Source organism: Anguilla rostrata, chromosome 1 (assembly GCF_018555375.3).
Source record: "Anguilla rostrata isolate EN2019 chromosome 1, ASM1855537v3, whole genome shotgun sequence".
Taxonomy (NCBI): domain Eukaryota; kingdom Metazoa; phylum Chordata; class Actinopteri; order Anguilliformes; family Anguillidae; genus Anguilla; species Anguilla rostrata.
The window spans coordinates 66,576,693-66,599,472 of record NC_057933.1 but is presented as its reverse complement, the minus strand read 5'-3'; the positions used below and the strand labels follow the sequence as shown (position 1 = coordinate 66,599,472).

The window sequence follows — 22,780 nt, the reverse complement described above, 5'->3', positions numbered from 1 at the left end:
CACAACATATCAAAAGGATTTCTTGGACTACAGGATACATACATTCTATACCTTGAAAAAGTATTTGCCCCCTTCCTGATTACCTACTGCTTGGGCTTTGATTATCCAGGTGCTTTTTTGCAAGTGTGAGATGTATAGATACACAACCTCTTTTAGGCTGTGGTACAAAATTATTGCAGAGCTCAAGGAACAACAAAGGGAGACTACTCAGCCTCAGGGGAAATATGGTCAAAATCAGACTCCAGAGGTTGTGACCCAAGCAGTGACACTCAATAATCTGCATCCCCGGCAAAAAGGATCACTCCTCTATATGACCGCTTTGTATAACACATGTCCTACAGATAGCAGAATGAGGCAAATTTGGGTGCAGAGCATGTGTGCATCAGCAGGGGGCATTAGTGGACAGAGAGTAATTATAGGAGATCTCAGTTTCACATGAGGGATACTAACGACTGCAATTTTTGAGCCGCATCATTAAATCCCAGTTGGATCCTAATTTTTTACTAGCTATGGATTAAACATAATTTAAGAAGAATCATTTTGACAATAAACCCAAACTAACACTGCATTTCCTCCATATTCTACAGGAAGTCTTGACCATACTAGCCCTTGTCACCCCTCAGCAGTGACTGAAACTTCCATAGTAGAATGCGAAACCACTCCACCAAGGTGTTCATTCATGAATAACAAAGCTGTTGTGATGAGAAAATCGGCTTTTGTGAGAAACAGCAAGCTAGTTTGAAGCTGTGATAAAATGTATCACGCAGGAACTAGACATTCCTGGTTTAGAGGAGAACTTCTGGTACCCACTATAGGTAATTTCCCACATTTAATGCAAAAAGTTGTGTATTAAGTGTGAGGCTGTGCTAAAATATTTTGCCTGCAATAGACAAATGCATGCCAGTGAGATTGTAGAAACACACAAAGGACTGAAGATAGCTAATGATGCAATATAATGAAATGCATTGGACTGACAGTGTATGGCAAAAGATAATATAACAGGGATCTTTTGAGTCTGTGTTCCAGTAAATGACTGCATGTTGATCTTTATAGTCAGAAATCCACAGAGCCTTGGGAGTGTCATTAGCTGATTATGACTGGGAATTTGCAGTAATACGACAAGACTGGTCTCATTCTGCCGAAAGTATAGTGTGTTTGAGCTGGTCAGAGTTCCTCACGTTGCTGTTGCATTAGATCCTCCTACCAACACTCCAGGTTCCCATCATCTACGACCCACAGTCTACTATCCCAGTTGCCATGACTGAGTTGTACAATGCTACCTCCAGTCAATGCTACCTCTACGTTGTACCATGTGGCCTTAGAGGCTTAACTAATCTCAGGCTTGCAGGGTAGTGCATGGGAGGAGTGCATAAGCCAAGCACCTGAGCACAACTGGTAGGTGCCAATCAGGAGCAAAAAGAAATAATATTTTCCTGTTTTTAATGTAGCAGGTTTTTAAATAGCCATGGCACAAACACACTCCATAGTCTGACATATTTACAGTAGTGTTCTTTCACTTGCTCTGCAAAATCATTGAAGACTTGTTGTTCGAATAAAAGTTGGGTTGCATTGGAAATTTTTGATTTTGCTAGCTACGGACTAGCTATGAGGGAAAGACAACTCAATCTCTAGCCTTCACTTTCAGGATTTCAAGCTGTGTCACTTTTTCAAGAGATGATGAGCAAACTCAGTGTGAAAAGCAGTTTAGCAGGAGATTTTTGTCAGATGCACAGCTCTGTAGGAGGTCTTGTTTCCTATGCTCACTACAATTAATTTTCTATTAACAGGAAAGGTTAAGTGACTCATTTCACCCCCATAATTTCAGCCTACCTCACATTATTTTATCCTGGAATCCTCCACATCAACATACAGTATGACTTGTATTTCATTTTATCTTGTATTCTTCAACAACTATGTTAGCAGAGGTAGAAAGTCTAGGGGTCAGAAAGCAAAAGTCCTGCCATGTATTTCTTCCATCCATGAACTCAGCCAGCTGATGTCACTAATTAGTTATGCCTCTTGGCTGAAGAATTGTGCTAATTAGCAGGTGACTGGAACAAAATATTGGAGAGGATTTTTGCTTTCTGAACCTGGATTTTCCACCTTTGTATTTTAGATATGACTATAGGCCTGTGGTTAAACCAGTGCTCTCTGACCCTGTTCCTGGAGAGCTACCATCCTGTAGGTTTACATTTCATCACTAATTTGGCACAAGTAATTTGACTAGGCAATGAGATCTTTCGCTGTTGAATGAGGTGTTTTTTATGGTGAAAATCGACAGGAGGGTAGATCTCCAGGGACATGGTTGACCATCCTAGGGGTGCATTAAGCATTAAGGCCGTTTATCAGGATTTTTACATTGTTTGGTCGAAATAGTATAGTCAATATATAAGACTACATAATAGTAAGGCATTTAATGTCAGCTTAGTCTAATAGGCTACATTTACGCTGCACAACGTGCCCTAAACAAAACTTCAGCAGCCAAAGAGCCTGCTAGCCTCGCGTTTCGCCTAATATAGGACAATCCCTTAGCCACTTCACAGTAATTGTTATTTCGAGCATTCGGATTTGGAATCCATGTAACAGCTACAGAAAATCAACTGGGCCGACAACCAGTTAAGTCCACCTGAAACTTACACAGCCTGTTTCGTTTTTCCTCATTTAGGGAACAGCTCAGATTGATGACGATTTGGTCGAACAAAAGGCCCTACCTGTTTTACAATAAGGCATTATGGTCTCAGAAGAATTAATCGGACTATCGAAAGTAATTGTACTCGTTCCACCACCCCTTTCCGAAATTGAAACAAGCTTGTGGAGGCCGATTTGTCTGCTTGCTGCCAATGAGCGGCCCCTTTCTACCAGCATAATATGAATACAGTCGCGTACAACATATAATTTGGCGGCAGTTGAATAGAGAGCATTGGATTTTGGACGTGGCTGTAAACTCTGGTGATCTACCAATGACTGGAACAATCATGAAAAGCAACAACATGACCTTGTTATGGAGGATCTTTTCCACGTTTACCTTTGATTGTTTGAGGCGAGCGTCCTATTCCGCACAGAGGTGTGTCAATTATTTTTCTTGGTGCAATATGTAGGCTACTGTGGTTGTTCTTATAACAACTCAAGTTAACACGCTTATTCCTTCTGATCTAGGCCTACTTGTATTAGGTTACATTTTCCACATAATTCGTATTGTGTGGATGCTTTTTTTAAATGACTGAGGCCTTAAGCTAAAAGTGACCGTATAGTCACAATAGAACTTACTCGCACTACGTTAATGTAGACCAAACTCCGTGTTTAATGGTAGCCTAGTTAACAGGTTGCAAATAATTTTTGAACTGCAGTCATTCTGGGCATTTTGCACATTGAAGCTCTTTTTTTACGTAAAACGTGCGCACATGCTTGTTTGCGAGGGTACCTATTCAGTGCAAGCCCTGGTAAAAGTATTGGTAACTTGCTGCTCGGCCATACACAAAATATACTGTGTTTCGTTGTAGATTTTCACAAAAGTACACGGACATGGAGTGAGCTGCACGACATGTATAAAGCAGCTCTTTCATATTTTTCATTTTTATTTACGAAATTCAGTAGCCTGAAAAGCAGTAATGACTTGACAATTCCGAATTGGTTCAAATGCATAGTCAATTTTATCAACCCTACTGGTGTTTTTTCCACGATGCTAAATCAATAGCCATTCTTAACCAATATTTTAAACTCGTGTGCTTAACCAATATTTTCATCTCGTGTGCTTCTCCTTAACTATGGCTGCAAATGTGATTCTTCTGCTGTGTGTGATAGGTCTTATTTGAGGTCCTGATGAAATTGGTGTCATTTCAGTGTTTTTTTTTTTTTTTTTTTTTTTTTTTTAGATTTTAGCAGCAGTAGAATTCTTAATGAAACTGCATGTGTAGGCCAGTTAGTCTTGTACTTGGCATATTATTGGTTTTAGGCAGCTGGAATTTTACTGGTACAGTTCAAATAGTTTATTTCTCAAGGGTACTGTATATCCAGCATATCCACTGTATACAGAACCAGTGCCTGTGAACTTAACATGTAAACTCTGGATTAGAAGCCCAGATGCGTAACCATCCCTGTGGAGTGCTGGCTTTCTAACATGTTTCACACTGCTTCCCCAGGTCACCTCAAAAGCCCTACACTGCACGTTCTGCCAGCTTTGAGAGCGCCTCACTCGGTTCTTCTCAGGGTGCAGAATCTGTCCACTGCCAGTGGTGCATTTCCTTCGATGTGCACCTCAAGCGTCTGTCCTGCGGCCATTTCTACTGCGAAACCTGCGCTGACCATATCGTCAACCTGGCTTTTGAGGACATCGAGGGCCTCTCTGACTACCCCTGCCCCATGTGCAAGTCCATCCACCAGTTGGGCAGCCTCACCACCCCATTTGGCCTGGGAACGCCCCTAGTCACCCCTGTGGAGATCCTGAAACGGCAGGTTATAAGGGAGGAGGGGTATGGGCACTAATGTCATTGGGCACTGTGGTGCATCTTTATAAACTGCCAGCCATTTGGCGGCTAAAGGATGAAGATTTGGAAACTGGGCTGTGACTGGCTACAAATGTCCTGTTCATTCTTTAAGCCAGAAGTCTCTGATACCAAAGCATTGACTTCTATAAGATGGAGATGGAAAATAGTCTCTCAATTTCTAGAATTAAGGAAACCATTTTAAATCTGGGGGATTTGCAGCAGGTGGAAGTACCATATTTGAATCCCCATTGCTTTGAAATGTAGAGGGTTCTGCAATCAGTCAGGTAAATTCTGACAAAGATTTTGGTTTGATTAGATGGTGTGAACAAAAACTACACTTCTACAGTGTGTTCATATAGGCTAGTTATGAACAATACCAGGCCCCAACAGGTCTATTTTTTTGAAAGTATGTTGGTAACCAGCGCAGTATCTGATTGAGGTCAGATTCTCCAAATATAAAGTGTTTTAAATTACTAATATCGCAGAAAACTGACCATTTATCAATGTTTCTGTTTTTGGTGATTATATTTAAAGGTTACTGTATATACAGATTATTTTTAAACTATTTTAAGCTATGTATAGTATTATATTGTCTTGTAGAAAGCAATGATCAAACTTCTTTATTCAGAATAAAAGATCACATTGTAAATATGTTTATTTTAATAACAAGAATAAAACATGCCTCAGAAGTGATCGTCTGTGGTTTCCTTTGTTAAGAGAAGCAATTGAATTGCTGCAGTGAACAGAGCATATTCTCATTTCGTATTAACCTTAACGCACAATCAAGAGGTACTGACATCAGCTCTGAGACTGGGATAAAATGGTGCTTTATTATTCTTGAGCATTAAATAAGCCACTGATATGAAAACATACTGTATGTACATCTTACAAATTTGTTTTGTACCAAAACAAAACCCAGATTTACAATTTTCACAATAACCAGTATCAAGTCTAGTGAGTGTCTGCCTTTCAGAAAAGGCCCAACATTTGCATGAAGACATGGTTAAGTTCCAAAAAGTCAATTCTGGCAGGAAACATTTCACCTTTGTTTCTTCCGTAGAAGGTGGGCAGCAAAAAGCTACTAGTGTACAGAATAATCAATTTACGACCACAATATAAACTACAGCTTTCAGAATTATTCTTCCTGTATGTTGAATGTTAGGCTATGTTCATAGATCCATCATTATAGGAATGAATCTTATTTTTAAATGGAAACAGAATGCTTATAACAGGATAAAGATCATATGGCTTTAGAAATGGAAAAATAAGCCTCTGTTTCTAATTATTTTGTGGACTGTGCATGTTTGTTTAGACAAGTATGGTGCCAGTATATAGCACAATGATGAGCAGTACACTAAAACTGGGATTTGCAGGGTTTTTGTCAAAAACAGTTTCACTGTGATAAGCTGCAGTTCAAATCGATTGGGTTTCTGATTAACACTGTACTACCTGTGGAAATTGTCCTAGCACTTTTGATGCCTGAAAATTCACATCATTGAAACAAAAGGTCTTAATGAACTCTGCATGGCCCAATGCTCCTCCTCTAAACCTGAACCAGAACACACTAATGGCAGAGTAGAATGAAAATGTCTTTCATTCACCAATTTAAAAGGCTACATCTATCAGTACCATACATGTGCGAAATACATAAATATAAATGGGGAAAAAGCAATTACTGCTTAATTACAGCAAGGATATGAATAATCATAATTATTAATACTTGTACACATTTCCCTGGAATACTGGGTTTCAATGTTACCCTTTTTTAATGTCCTTAAGTCACCATTAGAAGTGTATAATAACATATTGAAGTATAAAACGTATGCAAACATTAGGCTATTCATGTTGATCCATCTTCTATTTAAATTCTGTAGAATGTTTAACAATCCACTAACACTTGTGGGTAATCACTAATATGTAATGGTATATATCTCAGTTTGGGTGAAAAGTAGTCCCCATTTGTATTTTGCTTTACTTTCAAATTATGACCACTCGAGTAAGTCTCTTACTAGGCCCAAATCCAGTCACATACCAGAAAGCTGAGGAAAGACAATATATATTTTCCTCAAGCAAGCTTTAGTTAAATACTTAATGTCCATACTCACAAGTATGCAATTTCACTTGGATAATGCATCCATTAATCCTGAATAGAAGACCAACAGCCTTCTTTCCCTATGTACATTTTAGGGAAAGGAAGACCACCTCTGCCTACCTGACTTCCCCGGAATGAATATTCTCATATATAAACAAATTGCAATTTAAAGTTAATAAGCATTCAAAGCATGGATTTAGATTTAGTGCTGTATCTTCCAATGAAATCAACAGTGGTGTTCTAATTGGTTCCAGCAGCGGTAGACACAATCATCATTACCTATCAAGACAGAATTATATGAGTAACCATTAATCTAGTCAAAAGACAAAAGTGAGAGCAGCCCTTGGATTTAGTCAGGATTTCAATTTTGCTCATTTTGAAAGCTGGCCATTAGGATTTCCCTAATGAGTACAAAAAAAAACAAGATACCAAAATACTTTAAAGGAATAAGTGCGGTCATTATGTATTTGAAGTAATCAGCTTTAGCTGTAGACATCAGCTTTTCAGAGTGCATAACAAATACTGTTTGTATTGTGCTGTGCTCCTGACATTTTTAATGTCCCACACTTGTAACACACTAATATTGGCCCAAGTCTTATTATATTAGGGGAGTCAGACCTGAATTTTAACTCAGTCCAAGTTTGCAGCATGACAGAGGCTAGGAGCTGAGAGAGTCTTGCATATGGACTTTCACTGCCAGGGCTATGGCAGCTCTGTGCAGCCAAAGAGTCCAGCCCAGAGGTCCACCGTTCAAGACCCCAGGGAAGGGCCATTGTTCTTGGGCAGCCTTGCGCCGGGCGTGGGGGCGTAGCGCTGGTCCGGCCGGGCGTCCGCCGGGTGGCCGAAGAGGAAGGTGCGCTTGCTCACGTCCCTGCCGGGCAGCTTGGGCGGGGCTGCGCTGGGAATTGGGGCCCTGGGGGGGGCGGACGTCGGAGGCGGGCCCCGGGGCACGGTCAGGGAGGGTCGGGGGGTGGAGAAAAGGAAGGTGGCGTTGTTCTGGTTGAGGTTGGTGTCAGGCCTCCGAGACTCCTGCTTTTTAGCTGTGGTGGCAGCGTGCCCGGTCGATGCCAACGCCAGCCTGTCTCTGAGCTGCTGGACCTCCCAGGCCAACTGATCGACAGGGTGGTACATGGACGGGGGCGTGGGGTGGCAGAAAGCCTGTCAACACAACAGACACAACGTTCCCATCTTTCACTCACAGCCAGTCCTGATTATATTTACTAACACTGGAATGCCTGCTGCACTACCAATCCTGGCCTAGTGCTGCCTCCAGGTATTTTCAGGTTAAACAGGGAAATTACACCATGTAATATTTACTATCTTTATCATTTATAATAACAAAATGGCATGTCTTAAATTGAGTTCCAGTATGTTATTGTACATGAGTAATAAAATGCACTTTATTTGCACCACTGTGACAGGCTTCAATAATTTTCTTGCATCTGTGACCATATTGTATTACCAGAAATCTCCTAACAGACATTTGTGATTTTATTCATCATTCAATACTTTAACCGTTTGAAAGCAGTGACTGCTGTACTATGGTTCAAATCTTTTCGTACAGACGCATCAATGTATACTGAATCAGTCATTCTGAGGTTGTGCTATCACTACATCACAAGTGATAAGGGCTTCGCATTACCTGTGCCTGCAGCGCCCCCCGGAGGTAGCAGTCCCTCCAGACCCTGACGCAGGGGCCCAGCAGGAGCGGCAGCAGGGGCCGGTGTGGGTCCTGGGGCCCGGGAGGGGGTCTGGAGGCCTCGCTCAGGGACCAGGCCCGGATCACACGCTCCAGGCCCGGCAGGCTCTCGCAGGACGGGGCCCGCCGGTGGCTCTTCCGGTAAGACCCCGACCCCCCGCCGTTTCGCCAAGGCAGCAGGTGTGAGGGGGACGAGAAAGTACCCCGGGACAGCAGGAACACTGAGCCTGGAGCTCCATCGCTGAGCTGAGAGGAGAGGGACAGAACCAGGAGGAGGAAGAGTGAGTCGAGAGGGCTCGCTTTAGGAACACTGAGCCTGGAGATCCATAACTGAGCTGAGAGAGGGAGAGGGAGAGGGACAGAACCAGGAGGAGGAAGAGTGAGTCTAGAGGGCTCGCTTTAGGAACACTGAGCCTGGAGATCCATAACTGAGCTGAGAGAGGGAGAGGGAGAGGGGCAGAACCAGGAGGAGGAAGAGTGAGTCTAGAGGGCTCGCTTTAGGAACACTGAGCCTGGAGATCCATAACTGAGCTGAGAGAGGGAGAGGGAGAGGGACAGAACCAGGAGGAGGAAGAGTGAGTCTAGAGGGCTCGCTTTAGGAACACTGAGCCTGGAGATCCATAACTGAGCTGAGAGAGGGAGAGGGAGAGGGACAGAACCAGGAGGAGGAAGAGTGAGTCGAGAGGGCTCGCTTTAGGAACACTGAGCCTGGAGATCCATAACTGAGCTGAGAGAGGGAGAGGGAGAGGGGCAGAACCAGGAGGAGGAAGAGTGAGTTGAGAGGGCTCGCTTTTGGAACCCTGTGTCTGGACCTACAGCCCTGTACGCTTTCATTCCAACCCTAGTTTGGCACACCTGATCCTACTTATTAGCTAGTAGCTCAACCGGATCTCTAGCTGTTGAAGGAGCTTTGGTAGAGTTGGAGTGAAAGCCTATAGGACTATTAGATCTCCAGGAACAGGGTTAGGCAGCCATGCTCGAATGACAGTACAACACTATGACAAGTTTTAATCTTTTTTTTCTGATACTGCATGACAATATGTTACCTTTCCATCCAGTACACTGGATATGGATCACAGGCTATTCATAGAAATTCTTTACAAAAATCAAAAGGTCAATATCAGAATCAGATTCTATAAGCCCTTTGGCTGAAATAAAGTCAACTGCTTTAATTTCCTAAATTGAGACTCACTTAAGCATCCCAACCGCATTAGTCTTGGTTTATTTCCCAGGATCATAGCCTGATTGCATATATGACCACATATTAGATGCAAAGTGGAAGCTGATTGTAATAATTAGGATGATATAAAGAGTAATCTAAAATTCACGGATGAGTAAGGAACAATAATGAACACATTATAGAAGACTAGATGAAAAGCTGGATGTTAATAGGAACACTCAAGTGTAGACATTATTTAAATGTTACAGAAGTCATAAAAATAGCTTCCTACAACAATACCACTCAATACACTAAACGTAGGGTGGCAGTGTAGTACAATGGGTAAGGAGTTGGGCTTGTAACCTGATGGTCATAGGTTTGATTCCCAGGTAGGACACTGCCGTTGTACCCTTGAGCAAGGTAACCTTAACCTGCAATGCTTCATTATATATACAGCTGTGCAAATGGATGCAATGTAATGCTATGTAAAAATACTGTGTAAGTTGCTCTGGATAAGTCTGCTAAATGCCTGTAATGTAATACAGTAGTTTTAGTAAATTGCTGCCAAGAGAGCAAACAGTGTGAAAACTACACTCATACCATTTGCTAGCTTGCACTGAAAGCTTTAGCCAAAACTATAAATAAACCATGAATATATTAAATACACAAATATAAATAAAATTAGTTGAATATAAAATTTTGATGAAAAAAAACTGACAGAACTCACAGGGACAAAATCACAAAAAATAAAAGCGAAACACAATGGAGGTACATCATATGCATGCATGTGTGTGTATGTGTTACTCTCCTGCATGTAGAGTATGTCTACTGTACATAAAAATGCAGCTGAATGTGCAAGTGGTTTATTGGTAAAATACCAGGTGAAATTTGCCATGGAATGTAGAACAGATTTTGCTTAACTGACTGAGGAAGATTCACTGTCATCAGTGATTAAATGCTGCTTATTAAAAGCTGGTGCCCAAATGCTTGTCAAAGAGCTGGTAAGCTACACCTGTTACAACCCTGAAATGAGTTGGGCCTTTGTTTTCTCAGCAGACACCACTAACTAGGCCAATTAGCTTCCATTTGACACACTGTATTATCCATTCAAACAGCTGGATACTCACTGCAGCAGTTCAGGCGTAAGTACCATGCCACAGGGTACAATAGTAATTCCCCTCCTGGAAATTTAACCGGCATTTTTTTGGCTACTAGCCCAACCGTTTTACCACCGCACCACACTGCCCCTCCCTGCCCCACAACGCTAGCTCATATTTCAGCGTTGCTTGTGTTATGACACTCGTGTACAGTGCTGTAATTACAGCCCTGCTGTAAAAGTCACAGATTACTCACATTCCGGGGATAATTGTGATGCCAAACCCAGTAAGCCAGGAAAATGGAAAACAGTCTTTTTCCAGAGAGCTTCCCTGAATTTTCATTGGACGGCTATCTGTTTATCTTTCATAAACCTTTGAAATGGTTTCTGACCTCTTTATTTACATCAACGTCTTCACTTGAGCATACATTCAAATAATATCCTCATTTTCTGATTAATATGAAGTGACATTGCTTGTTTTCTGAGTTTAGGTGAAAAATAGTGAAAGATTATTTGCTTTGGAAACTTCTCGCCCATGACAGACTGTAATGACTCCAGTTATCTTTTCTGGTGAAAACCAGTTCTGAAAACGTCAGTAAAATTAAAATAAAAAGAACCTGCAGCATAACCACCCTCAGATTAAATTTGGTAATGATTCATACAGTAGACTCTTAAGGCCTAATTTACTGACTAGCTGACCCATCAGTCTGACCACTGACACTGCTTCAGATAGATTTGCCGGTATTCACAAGCACACTCCTTATCATTGCTGCTGCTGGGTATCAATTTCCAGTCCACGGACGTTCCACAGACGCATAGTCTCTGTTCATTTATCCTGTGCAGCAGCGCGCTGATTCTGCAGGCTTACCTTGTGGGAGTCCGGGTGTGCGTTGAGATTCCCGTTCAGGACCAGCTGGGGCGGGACGGGCTGGGTCACGGGGTGCGTGAATCGGGCCCGTCTGTTACAGCTGTACTGCAGGGACCAGTCCCACACCGGGGGGAGGGGGGGGTCCACCGGATCCTGAGAGGTGTCCCTGGGCAGAACCTCCCTCCAGCCGTTCACCGGGGTGTAGCTTTGAGACAGGCGCTGGAGGAACACCGGTAATTACACGTCTGCAAAATCTGCACATTTATGTCCACAGCTCCGCTGCATAATGAAATGTATTAGAAATGAATACTCTGTACAATCCAGTGCTTAACTGGATTCAATTCATATTTGTGCTTCAGCACACAAATAAATGCAGTTACATTTATTTGAAAGCTAAATGTAGAGTAAGAGTGTCGGTTCCAGAGAAATAGGAAATCTACTCCATGTATGTCATACATCTGTCCATTGTACTGCTGGTGGAGCATTTTGTACCTTTGCATCTTTGCTGCCACCTACTGGCCACTTATTAGAACGCTGTAGAGAATCTCTGGGCCTGCTCTGGTAAATGTATCCCAGGTAGCTGTGTCTCTAACCCTGGCAGTACTGTGTCACCTGTGAGCGCCGGCTCCTCTCCCTCTGGCAGTTGGACAGGAAGGTGCTGAAGAGGGGCACGTGGACGCTGTCATGGAGGGCCAGCAGGTAGTCTCCTGTGAGCTGGAAGTGGGAGGGGTACTGGGCCCACAGCTGCCACACACAGTCCAGGAAGAGCAGGAACACTGGTGCCTGAGGGGAGAGAGCCACAGAGTGAAAAATGGCCCCCGCTGCCACAGCCCCTTCTGGGACCCTTAGCCAAACGCTTCTCCATTCTAACCCTGCTCAGAATCCATTTCTCAAACCTGCTGTTTGATTCCGCATCTGTAAACTGCTGCCTTTCAATATACCAGAGCTTGGCTTTGACGCAAACCAAGCATGTCGTAGCAACCCAATGGATTAAATAACTGCTAGCAAGCGAGCGCTAGTTTGAGGAGAAATGAACAGTGCCTGGGGCAGTGTATTGCAACGTGGCCCTCACCTCCTCCTTATCGCTTTCCCGGTGGTAGTTAGCCCGGCTGAGGAACCGATGGCCGGCCATCACCCACTCCTTCTGGACCAGGCCCTGGAAGCCGGGCATGGTCCTGCAGTGCGGGTCACACATCACCTGCACCAGACTGGACACCACGCAGTTCATGTCCCTGTCCTCCGGCTCTGTGCAATAACACCAGTCCACCATCTCAACAGCCCTTCAATCCAATATCCATCCAACATGAACATCGATCCAACACTTTACATCAGTCCATCTCAATATCAATCCCACTCCATCAGTTCCAAACAGCCTTGATGTCTTCACTCTTTCAAGTACAATTGCCAACTTCACAGTGCACGTAAAACAAGGTGTGCAAAATGATATCTTAGACAATGTATGAGTTTAAATCAGAGAACTGGCCAGTAAGAAGAATCTAAAAATGGCATACTGATAAGAGTGGAGGATTATCACACCTAGCCATAAAACAGACCTGCTGTTCAGCCACTTCAGAGCCACATCACTTCATGCGAGTCTGAGACTACAGTTCCACTAGCTCACTACTTTGTGCACTCCAAACGTTTCACATCTTTATATAAAGAACATGCTATCTCTGCAAACGTAGTCAATTTCCTGGCAAGGGTCTGTGCAGTGCGTTAAGAGCTCTGTGTCCACTGGTTTTCATTCTGAAACATCTGAAGCTTTTTCCTAAGAATTCTTGGTCTCCGCCCACACAGCCTTCTTTAATTCTGCGCAGGAAGTTTTTTTTTTAGGTTAAAACAATTTATTACTGTACCATCCGTCACCACCACCCCCTGTCTGATCAGCAGACTTTCAACCTCCACAAGGTTTTACTCCAGCTGCAGGATGTCACTTGATTTGACAGTTTGGGTCATTAAAAGTTCTGGTCAGTGCCAGACTCCGTCACACCCTTCTCTTCTGTTATAATTCATTTCAGGGCAGCACATGTATGGCACTTGAGGCTTTCACTTTAAAGACTGAAGGTAAGGTAAAAAAATCCAGCTTTTTGGGTAAAATGTTGGGAATAATACTGTACAATAAGGAATAATTCTGTACATTATGAAATGCACTGTCACAAAAAAATACTCCGTTAAGGCCAATGTGAATAAAAATACAACAGCACAAAGGCCGTAAAAGCATGTCCTTGGCAAACAGTGCCACCTAGTGTTAAAACATGCAAGTGAAGCATAATGTATATCTGGTGAGCAAATTCTGCAGGGAGATTCCTGTACTTGCTGGCACATTGAGAGAACTATGGACGTATTCTGAAGTATAACTGAAGTTATTCAGTTTTGGAGAGTTGACTGTACACTCTGTAGCTTCTGGGAAGAGTGTTTCATGATATCCTTTCTCTCCAAACTTACTCATTACATTACATTACAGGCATTTGGCAGACGCTCTTATCCAGAGCGACTCCCCAAGATGTGAGTCACGAAACACACATGAATTCAGTACACACAACAGGAAAGGCTGAGAGTCACTGTTCAGCTATCAAAGCATGCTTAAGGAACGAGGGTCAATAACTTCAGAGAACAGGTGACTGGAAAAAAGGAAAATGTCTGTAAGAATCAAAAGAATCAAATGCTCGCTTGAATATTTTTTTTTTACAGATGAAGTGCACTGAGGCTGAATTGAATCTGTGCCTAAATGCACATCATATCCTGGTCCAATTTGCACGTAAGTCCTACAAATGAATCCCCAGAATCTGCCATGCAGAACTCCACACTGATCAACACATTAATGGTCAGTTCTATTTCAACTGTGGTTCCGGATCTGGCATTGCACAGGCATAGCTTGTGTCTTTTATTGCATTAGAACTGACAGGTGTGAACTGGTGGAGACTCGCATTTCACTTGATTTTCATAAAGGAATGAAGTTCTGGTCAGCATGTGGTTTCCTGCAGAGAGCTGTGGAGCTGCACGAGTTGGACCATGTGACTGACCTTGTAGGATGACGGTCATGTGACCACCTCGCAGTAGACAGGAAACCTCAGCAGCCTTCTTCAGACAGCACCTGAGAGAGCAGAGAGACATACAACTCCTAGAATCCACTGTCGATTCTAGCACTACCAGTGGAAATATAAGTCTAATACACCGGCTGAAATGGCTAAACATGATATTTAAGGCTTTGCTTAATTTCCCGTTTCCTGTATGGGCTGTAATTCAGAAATACTTCATGTTTGATTTAAAAGGTTCCACATTTTCATTCTTAGAAGAGGTTATAATTTTAGCCTTTAATGTAGCTGAAAGGGCTCTTTTCCTCTTTGACTCTGATTACAGGCAGAAGGCTGCCATTCTGGCTGTCAACAGAGGTAATTATAACAAAGGTCTGCAGGCACAACAGTCTCTATTCATGAGCCTTTACGGCTCCAGCTTTTTCATTTTGTGCAGAACTGTGTCAAATTATATTGCCAGCACACTCACTGACAGCTTACTTAGCAACACACACACACACACACACACACACATATATATATATATATATATATATATATGTGTGTAATTTCACTTGTTTGCAAGAAAATACAGCCAATTCTAACAGCTGGACAATTGGACAGTATGTCTTTTCTTTATAGAAATGGCCTCTTTAACCATTCCAGACAAGGGCTACAAATGAAATAAAATAATTGATCAATCAGTAAATGTACCTAATACTCCACTCATTTAAAAAGGGGGCTAATAAAATGGGGTAAACCTGGTACCATTTAAGGCTTCTTACTCTACAGCTGTGAGAAGTTCATACCTGGCATGGTCCAGCCAGCGAGTGGCCTCCAGAGTAGAAAGCCATTTGTCATCTGGCACAGATACAGATGTGGAAATATCTGCCAGGGGGAAAAAAACGCATGGTTTCCTTGGTGACCTAGACTTTTACATTCAACATTAGGCAACAACGAACAGCCTCATTTACTAAAGTTAAATTTTATGTGTCCTCGCCTACAACCAGAAAATACTGAATACATCCTGTGATTAAATACTGCATTGTCTTTTACTAACTGCCTCATTTATTCAGAGTATATTCAGATCAATAAATAAATAAATAAATAAATAAATAATAATAGCCATTGGCAGCTAAATGTCAAATTCTACCCCTGTTAGATCTATCTGGTGTATGCTACTCTGAAATGCTGAAGCAGCTTCAATTATGCACCGTTTGATCAATGCACTGTATGATCAACTTTTCACAAACTCTTCTAGCTGTGCTCAAAGCCCTGGGAATGCTGGGAATTCAACATTTCCCAGTCAAATTCCTGAACCCGGCTGAGCGCCACACCAGTATGAAGCAATGGGAACAACGTGGGAATGAGGGGCGTGGCTGTTCCCTGTCCTGCCTGTGAAAAGCCGCACTGAGCCCAGCACACGGGCAACACTCCCAGTGCTCTGTGCTGTGAGTCACTGTGGGCTCCCCCAGCTACAGAATGTTCTGTGGGAGGCAGCAGTGCAGGGAGCTGGGTACTGACAGCATACCGCTACATTTCGCATGCATTAGGAGACAGACAAAGAGCTTAAAATAAGCCCTTGCTTGTTTTTTTAAAATGTGGAATATTATATAAGTACGTAGATAATGCACACATGCTAAATAATTGATTAATTTCCATGTTTTTTGCATATCTTTGATGTCATTCAAGCAGGTTTAGTCAATTCTGTTGATTGTTGTATTATGGGACATCTGCATGGACTTTGATGATAACTTTTACTGTGCGTAGCAAAAAATTACAAAAATGTTTTGGCATGGCACTGGCTGGCACGACACCAATCCTACTTTCTTTATATTCATCAACCCTTTAAATCATAGTCATGCAACAGCATTCTGACACATAGTGTTTGAATTAAAGTATTATAGTATTATAAGATGGCCAATTAATGCGGCTGTATAGAGGGTCTTGATGGCACTGTACGTGTAAAATAGGTCTGGTATCTAGGCCTCAACCACAATTTAAAAATGCAGAAGCACGTTCTCCGATTGATGCTCATTGGCTGTATCCTGAGGAGGCAGGACTAAAGAACATTCACAGAGTTGCTAGTGGGTCACATCAGTGGACTCATGAATATTTTAGTTCGTCTTTTAGTAATGAGCACGGGGGGAAAGTGTCAGTGGGTGAGTATTTTAATGGCTCTATTTTACAGTGATTCAGCTGTCCGGTAAGCTACAGGATTGTTACTCACAGACACCACCACTGGATGGAAATCCCATCAGCCTGTTAATAAAGTGCGCAGTGTACGCAACAAGACCATGTGACGTGCCTGCGGGGGAAAGTCGGGCGAAAGGAAGTGAGAGCTTGAGTGAAACACTCACTATTGAGGACGATGATGTCATCAGGCTTTGCAGTTGGGACCATGTGACCGAATCAGTACATGACCACTACTGTACGATCAGATTTCAGTCTGTGGTTCAGAATTGATGGCACGGTCTTTTATTACAAGAACTTTAAGTAATTTTTAGGTTGAAAGTCAAAGCCAGGTTATTCTTTATTTAATTCTTGCTTTTTAATGAAGATAAATTTTACAACTCCATTTGTACTTCCAATTATCCAATAAAGTGTTCAACATTTTTTCCACAGACAGAGCCTGTTTCTGAAACTGCATACCTGACACAGTATCCTTTAACAGGCTACCGAACCAAATGCAGGTACTGTAGCTTACTGTATTTCCAAGTACAGCACTATTATTTGATTGTTTATACTCACATGGAAAACACTGGTAACTGAAGTGAAATGTAGATGCAGCCTATGATATTTTTCCTATTCAGAATATTCTTTCCTACGATGTTTATAATCTAGAAGCTAAAAGAAAGTGGAAATGACTCAAGCACTCTTTTTCCAGATGTGGTTCTGTCAGAAGCACTAAACACTAACCCAATGTTTTCAGTCCTGTTTCCGGCTAAAAAAATAACATTGGAAAAAAGGATTTAAGGATGCCTAGCCTAGACCAATAGAACGATGGCTATACAGATATGTCAAGGGTCAGAGTCTTATATGACATATAGTAGAAAGGTATAAATGTAATGTAAATGTAAATATACTGCTGACTTAGTTATGTATTTAGTTTTTTCAGTAGCCTACTTTGCTCTCCATTATTCCAATGTTATCGTATGAAAGCATATCAGTTCTTACTGTGTGCATAATGTACCCTTCAAGCTAAAGCTCAAACTTTCATGAAACAAATACTGAAAAGGCTACAGGCACCATATTTAGTCTGTAAAACCCCTTTATTTTTTCAACTGCAGATTTGCTGAGTTTAGAACTGTATTTGCAGCACATGCAAAACTTAAGTCAACTCCACTCCTTAAGTTCAATTTTCCAATAGGCTTGCTTATTACTTCATGGTAATATCCGAAATATACTTTGCAAAATTATTTCTTATTTAATTCTCGCAAAATAAATCATTCATTACTGTGGAAATGGTTTCATCTTTTCCCTTATGTTTTGCATTATATCCAACTTTTGTTTTTACTTCTTATACATCTTTGTTCCATCTGAAATTGAAAACCTTTGTGTTCCAGTACAGTAGATGGGTGTTTCGGAGATGCCAAAGGACACACATCATCACAGGTGTGTTCATCTTACCCCAGTTGACAGCCTACATTAGTTGAGCACACTCTATCACAAAAAGAAACACTAATTTCCCTTTGTTGTGTGTGTAACAAATTGCATCATTACCACTGTTTTGGTTGGTCGTTTTGGTTTCAGGCGTAAACAAAGGCTTCAAATAACTTTGCAGCTGTGCCGATTATGTCTACCAGATTTAAACAGGGGCAGAAACCAATTTGCTTCTTTTCAACTTCCAATATAAATCTGAGGTAATAGCTTAATGGAACAATAAATTCTGCCTTAATGGTTGTGAAGAGTACTGTAATTTGCGCTTGGCGAGGATGCTTGTTTTTTTTCCTGAATCGACTGAACTGTCTAATAACCTGCTTGAGTTATATCTTTTACTAAACTTGCTAACTTGCTGAGAATTCAAACCTACAGTACCTGGCCCTCTGAAACAGACTGATAAAATGTGTGCCACGCGATAGAGAGTAAACGTGCCGTCTGGGAGCACGTTGCAGAACCAGCGGCGGGTACCTACCGCCCAGACAGAGCGCCCGTAGGCGGGTGTGTGCCAGCTGGATGTCGGCTGGCGTGGGCATGTCCTCTGCCAGCTCCACGACAACACACTGCTGCTGGCCCCCGAACAAGAGAGCCTCCAGGTTCCTTTAGCCCGGGAGAGGAAACGGGTGTTAGCGTCAGCACGACGGCCGCGCGTGTCTCTGTGCACAGCGCTACCATTCACAAAGCTCTCCTCTCAGGGAATGGGCTGCAGTGTAGCGTAATGGGTAAGGAGCTGATCTTGCAACCTAAAGGTCGCAGGTTCGATTCCCAGGACACCGTTGTTGCGCACTTGAGCAAGGTACTTAACCAGCGTTGTTTCAGTATATACGCAGCTGTATAAATGGATGCAACGTAAAAGCTATGTAAAAGGTTGTGTCAGTCGCCCTGGATAAGAGTGTCCACTGAATGCCTGCAATGGAATGGAGGAATTTCTCTCATACAAACACTATGCCTACATTTCCATTATATCAAATGTATCAAGTGCAGAAGTACTGAGAATGTTCATGGTGAATGTGTAGGTTTTGAGACCTGCGGCGCACTGACATACAGCACATGTAAGCGATAGTGATAGCGTGCTACACTGCGCTGCGTAACCCGACGCTGCCCCCACCCCCCCCCCCCCACAGTCAGGCGAGAGCCACGCGGCACGGCCCGGCGGCACACCTGATGTCGTCCTTCTCGTGGTAGATGTTGTTCTGGAAGCTGGCCGTCCGCAGCAGGTCACTCCCCTGCGGGTGTCGCCAGCACCAGCGCTAGAATGGACAGCGGTCACACACCTCAGACAAAGCCGGTCACACACACCGACACGCGGAACGCTGACCGCTCCGGTCGGGCTCAAGTTCAATGCGCTGAACAGACATTCCACCTGTGATTCAGCCTCGATCACAAATGACACAGATGCACTGCTGAGGGAGTGAGGTGGGGCTGAGCCCTTGTAAGTAGGAGGTTGCAGGTCTGAATCCAAGTCAAGGCAGCGATGCTTTGCAGTTGGGCAATATACTAGATGAAGAACTGCTGCATTACAGTACCCCTGTATAATTGTGCAAGTAAACTAAATCAATAACTATAGAAAGCCTTTAGACCATATATGGTGGTTTTTAAAATCCTTTAATAGGAGACTTGGTCATTTGTGTTGAGGACATGTACTGGTGGGTCTAAGTGCTTTTCAACAGCACAGAAACAGAACTGCACTCACAGGGATGCGGCCTTCGTTGAAGTGGGCAAACGTCTTCTTCAGCTCAGTGTCCAGCACCTTCTGAGGCACCACATTATACCTGGGTAGGCTGAGGTCAAAGGACATAGGGAAGCCAGAACTTTATATTACACTGACCACACACCTGCAACTTTATGCAAGCACATAGCTGATGAGCTAGGCAACACATCCTTCAGGACGTGGCTATTAAATAATGTAAACACACATAATGCAAGCTAGTATTAAACCAAGATAGAGAGCCTGGCAAACTTGTGGGCTATAGTGGGATAGGAGGAGACACAACAATTGAGTTTTGATATTGAGAAGTCATCGTACTGTGCATGCCACTCCCTGTCTTAGCTATCCATTTAGCATTTAACTTAGCCAAATACGCGTGAGCTTGTCACAGCTCAGTTCTTCATCTTTTGCTTGTGTCCATCATGACTTGTTACTTGCATCTCATGCGCAGAAAACTGCACCCCACACCATTTTAAAATAACTTTCAGAGAAAAAATCATTTCAGCCCACAAATGTATCTTGTTGCCATGGTGCATTTCTTCTAACAACCTTCTGTCTGTTTTCTGCTGAGTTACAACAGGAAGTAGCTGCTTCCTGATCACACTTCATATTTTAGGTTGTTAATTGCTCATTATGTCACGTGAAGTCCCTCGTACCTCATCAAACTTGACAGAAATATGACTCCGTGAGCAAATTCTCTGACCTGCAAGCAATTTACAGCTCGCAAGATCAATTCTCGCTTATAAACACCTGACATGCACCACTGATCTACAACATTAGACAGATGTACAACTTTATCGTGCATGCCCGCAATTTAAATGACAACATTTAAGCGACATTGTAATGGAAATGAACAGCACAGACAGTATTAAAAGCAGGGAATGAAGTGATAATATTAATACCAAACCCAAGAGCTTGTTTTGAACCTGAAAATGACACATCGTGACTGCACGGTCGACCGTGCGTGGAGTGTACCTCGTGGCCATCTCGAAGCGGTCGTTGACGGCGCTGACCCTCCAGCCCGCGGCCCCCGTGCGCTCCAGATCCCTCTCCCAGTCAGCCGGGCTCTCAAACCAGTTCATCTGGGCGTCACGCCTGCGGTTGCTTAGGAACTGCTTCATCTCTGCAGACGGAGCGGCGGGTGAAGGATCAGACACGGGGAGGCTGCGCTCCTCCCGCTCTGTTGGGTTGCTCTGTCGGGTGGCTCTGTCCAAAACGCACTGGCTGCATGTGATACTAAGCTCCCCCAGTACAACCTGCCACCCTTTACTAAAGCCAGATCAGAGCATACATTAGGCCATAATGCATAGGATGATCTCCTGCACATCTAGCAATCACATATTTCACATAATTACACATAAAATAAATCAAACATTAAATCTATTGATACATACTTTAAGTTCATATTACCATATTGATTTTTTTTAAAATAAATGTCGGAAAAGGGTTGTATGCACATGCAAAAAAAGCACCCAATAAATTAATCTCGCAGAAACACAGCACCTTTGTATAATTACAGTGATTTACCAGCACTAAGTGCACATTGGTGCACTGTACATTTTAATGAGTGGAAGGGAAATGACTCCAGCAAAACAGAACCCGGCCGTTAGTGGCTGGATCAAAGTGTCCAGTCTTGAGAAGCATTTAATTGAAGGTGGCAGGTTGCTGGGCAGGTTATTACAGGCAGGCTGCTCTGTGTCTCTTACCAACACTTCCCAGAGCAGCGTTTTGGAAAGAGAGGACGGTTCCAGGCTTCAGGGGTTGGTAGGTCTTAGCAATAGAATAGGTGATCTGCAGGAGCAAAAGAAAGAAGCCTCAGCAGGGTACAATCTGGGCACGAATCAGGACTCAAATGGAGAGCAGCAGTGCCAATATGAGCAAGGAGTACCCATTTCAGGGGGCATGGGAATATTTGCAACTCCTACAGCTGGGAGAAGCAGAACTTCAGTTCAAACTCTCAAACATCATTTGCAGCATTCTTAGAAAAAAAACACAGCCTGAGAATGTTGAGTGACAGCCTCTTTTTTAAAGTTGGTTGGCAGAGAAACACAATGAAGGCAGTGGACTGGACGAGATAACCTTAAGCCAGTCATGCAGAAACCACAACTATTCATAGTGCAATTTTAAATGGCTCTTTGTGCAGTACAGGAAGTCATTTTGTTCTCGACCAGAAAAGACTATATTTAGTAAAGACATAAACACCCTGCTCTTGTGTACTCTCAAAATTAGAGATCTTTTGCGCAAACAGAAATGAAACCAGTTTACATCCTGGACAGTGGTATAACAACTTGTGAGGAGGCAAGCATAAAGAAAATGTGGGAGGAGGTCACATTCAGTGAAAGCCACAAAAACCGCAGAGGGAAGGAAGCAGACAGTTAAAAGAAGGATTAATCCATGATGGCAGGAGAGACCCTCAGTGTGGTCAGAAACAGTATAAAACCAGGGACAAATCTGACTATAATGAGTAGCCAGCAGAGGGTTTCGGGGCCTTGGATGGAGAACTGAAAATAGAATCGCTTGGACGAGATCCCCACGAGACTCATGACTCAAAAGAAACCGAGATGAATAGTTCTCCGAAGCTTAACCCAGAACACCGCTCCTGCAGCACTGCACTGTTTCCTGGGTGGTTGTACAGTATGTGAAGAATGGGACAAATCACTGAAGCGGTTTAATGGGATCAGTGAGGGATGGAGGCCCTCGTCTCGGGCACCGCACGCTCACCTCCATGGCCTGCGTTTCGGGGGTCAGCCGGTCAAACAGGAAGCAGACGACCCGCAGATCTCGGCAGTACAAGACCAGCTCTTCAGGGGTGAACTTCAGGGACGAGTTGGGGGTCACCAGCTTAGTCCGAGAAGGCCCCACTGCGGCACAAAAGAAAGACAATGAAGGCACTGGACTGGATGTGATAACCTTAACTCAGTCAGTCATGCAGAAACCCAAACTATTCATAGTGTATTTCTGGCACAGCGACACACTGTTTAAAAAACTGGATTAGCAACC

The 22,780-nt window shown here is 43.0% G+C and overlaps 2 protein-coding genes and 2 long non-coding RNA genes across 5 annotated transcripts in view; 1 reads left to right on the top strand and 3 right to left on the bottom strand.

The window, feature by feature from the left end:
* Nucleotides 1–1,985, bottom strand: part of sv2a (synaptic vesicle glycoprotein 2A) — a 40,903-nt gene extending 38,918 nt beyond the window's left edge. Inside the window, exon 1 of the mRNA XM_064351161.1 lies at nucleotides 1,831–1,985. The gene's annotated coding sequence lies outside the window, so the exon portion shown is untranslated. The remainder of the gene's footprint in view (nucleotides 1–1,830) is intronic.
* Nucleotides 1,986–2,011: 26 nt separating this feature from the next.
* On the top strand, nucleotides 2,012–5,177 carry LOC135263306 (uncharacterized). Its single transcript, XR_010332434.1, has 2 exons — nucleotides 2,012–3,064; nucleotides 4,140–5,177. It is a non-coding gene; the product is annotated as an uncharacterized LOC135263306 (long non-coding RNA).
* Nucleotides 5,178–5,295: 118 nt separating this feature from the next.
* Nucleotides 5,296–22,780, bottom strand: part of mtmr11 (myotubularin related protein 11) — a 34,112-nt gene continuing 16,627 nt past the window's right edge. The window contains exons 5-18 of one of the 2 annotated variants that reach the window (XM_064351128.1): nucleotides 22,502–22,641; nucleotides 21,487–21,571; nucleotides 20,756–20,903; nucleotides 19,766–19,853; nucleotides 19,234–19,322; nucleotides 18,548–18,672; nucleotides 16,643–16,720; nucleotides 15,222–15,300; nucleotides 14,422–14,492; nucleotides 12,471–12,643; nucleotides 12,011–12,181; nucleotides 11,399–11,617; nucleotides 8,219–8,521; nucleotides 5,296–7,734 (exon numbers count right to left, since the gene is read on the bottom strand). In XM_064351128.1, the coding sequence (XP_064207198.1) occupies nucleotides 7,327–7,734; nucleotides 8,219–8,521; nucleotides 11,399–11,617; nucleotides 12,011–12,181; nucleotides 12,471–12,643; nucleotides 14,422–14,492; nucleotides 15,222–15,300; nucleotides 16,643–16,720; nucleotides 18,548–18,672; nucleotides 19,234–19,322; nucleotides 19,766–19,853; nucleotides 20,756–20,903; nucleotides 21,487–21,571; nucleotides 22,502–22,641 (2,177 nt within the window). In that variant the 3' untranslated portion in view covers nucleotides 5,296–7,326. The remainder of the gene's footprint in view (nucleotides 7,735–8,218; nucleotides 8,522–11,398; nucleotides 11,618–12,010; nucleotides 12,182–12,470; nucleotides 12,644–14,421; nucleotides 14,493–15,221; nucleotides 15,301–16,642; nucleotides 16,721–18,547; nucleotides 18,673–19,233; nucleotides 19,323–19,765; nucleotides 19,854–20,755; nucleotides 20,904–21,486; nucleotides 21,572–22,501; nucleotides 22,642–22,780) is intronic. The other variant, XM_064351136.1, reaches the window with a different exon arrangement.
* Nucleotides 12,936–14,415, bottom strand: LOC135263307 (uncharacterized). The gene is made up of 2 exons (XR_010332437.1): nucleotides 13,876–14,415; nucleotides 12,936–13,825 (listed from the first exon to the last, which is right to left on the bottom strand). It is a non-coding gene; the product is annotated as an uncharacterized LOC135263307 (long non-coding RNA).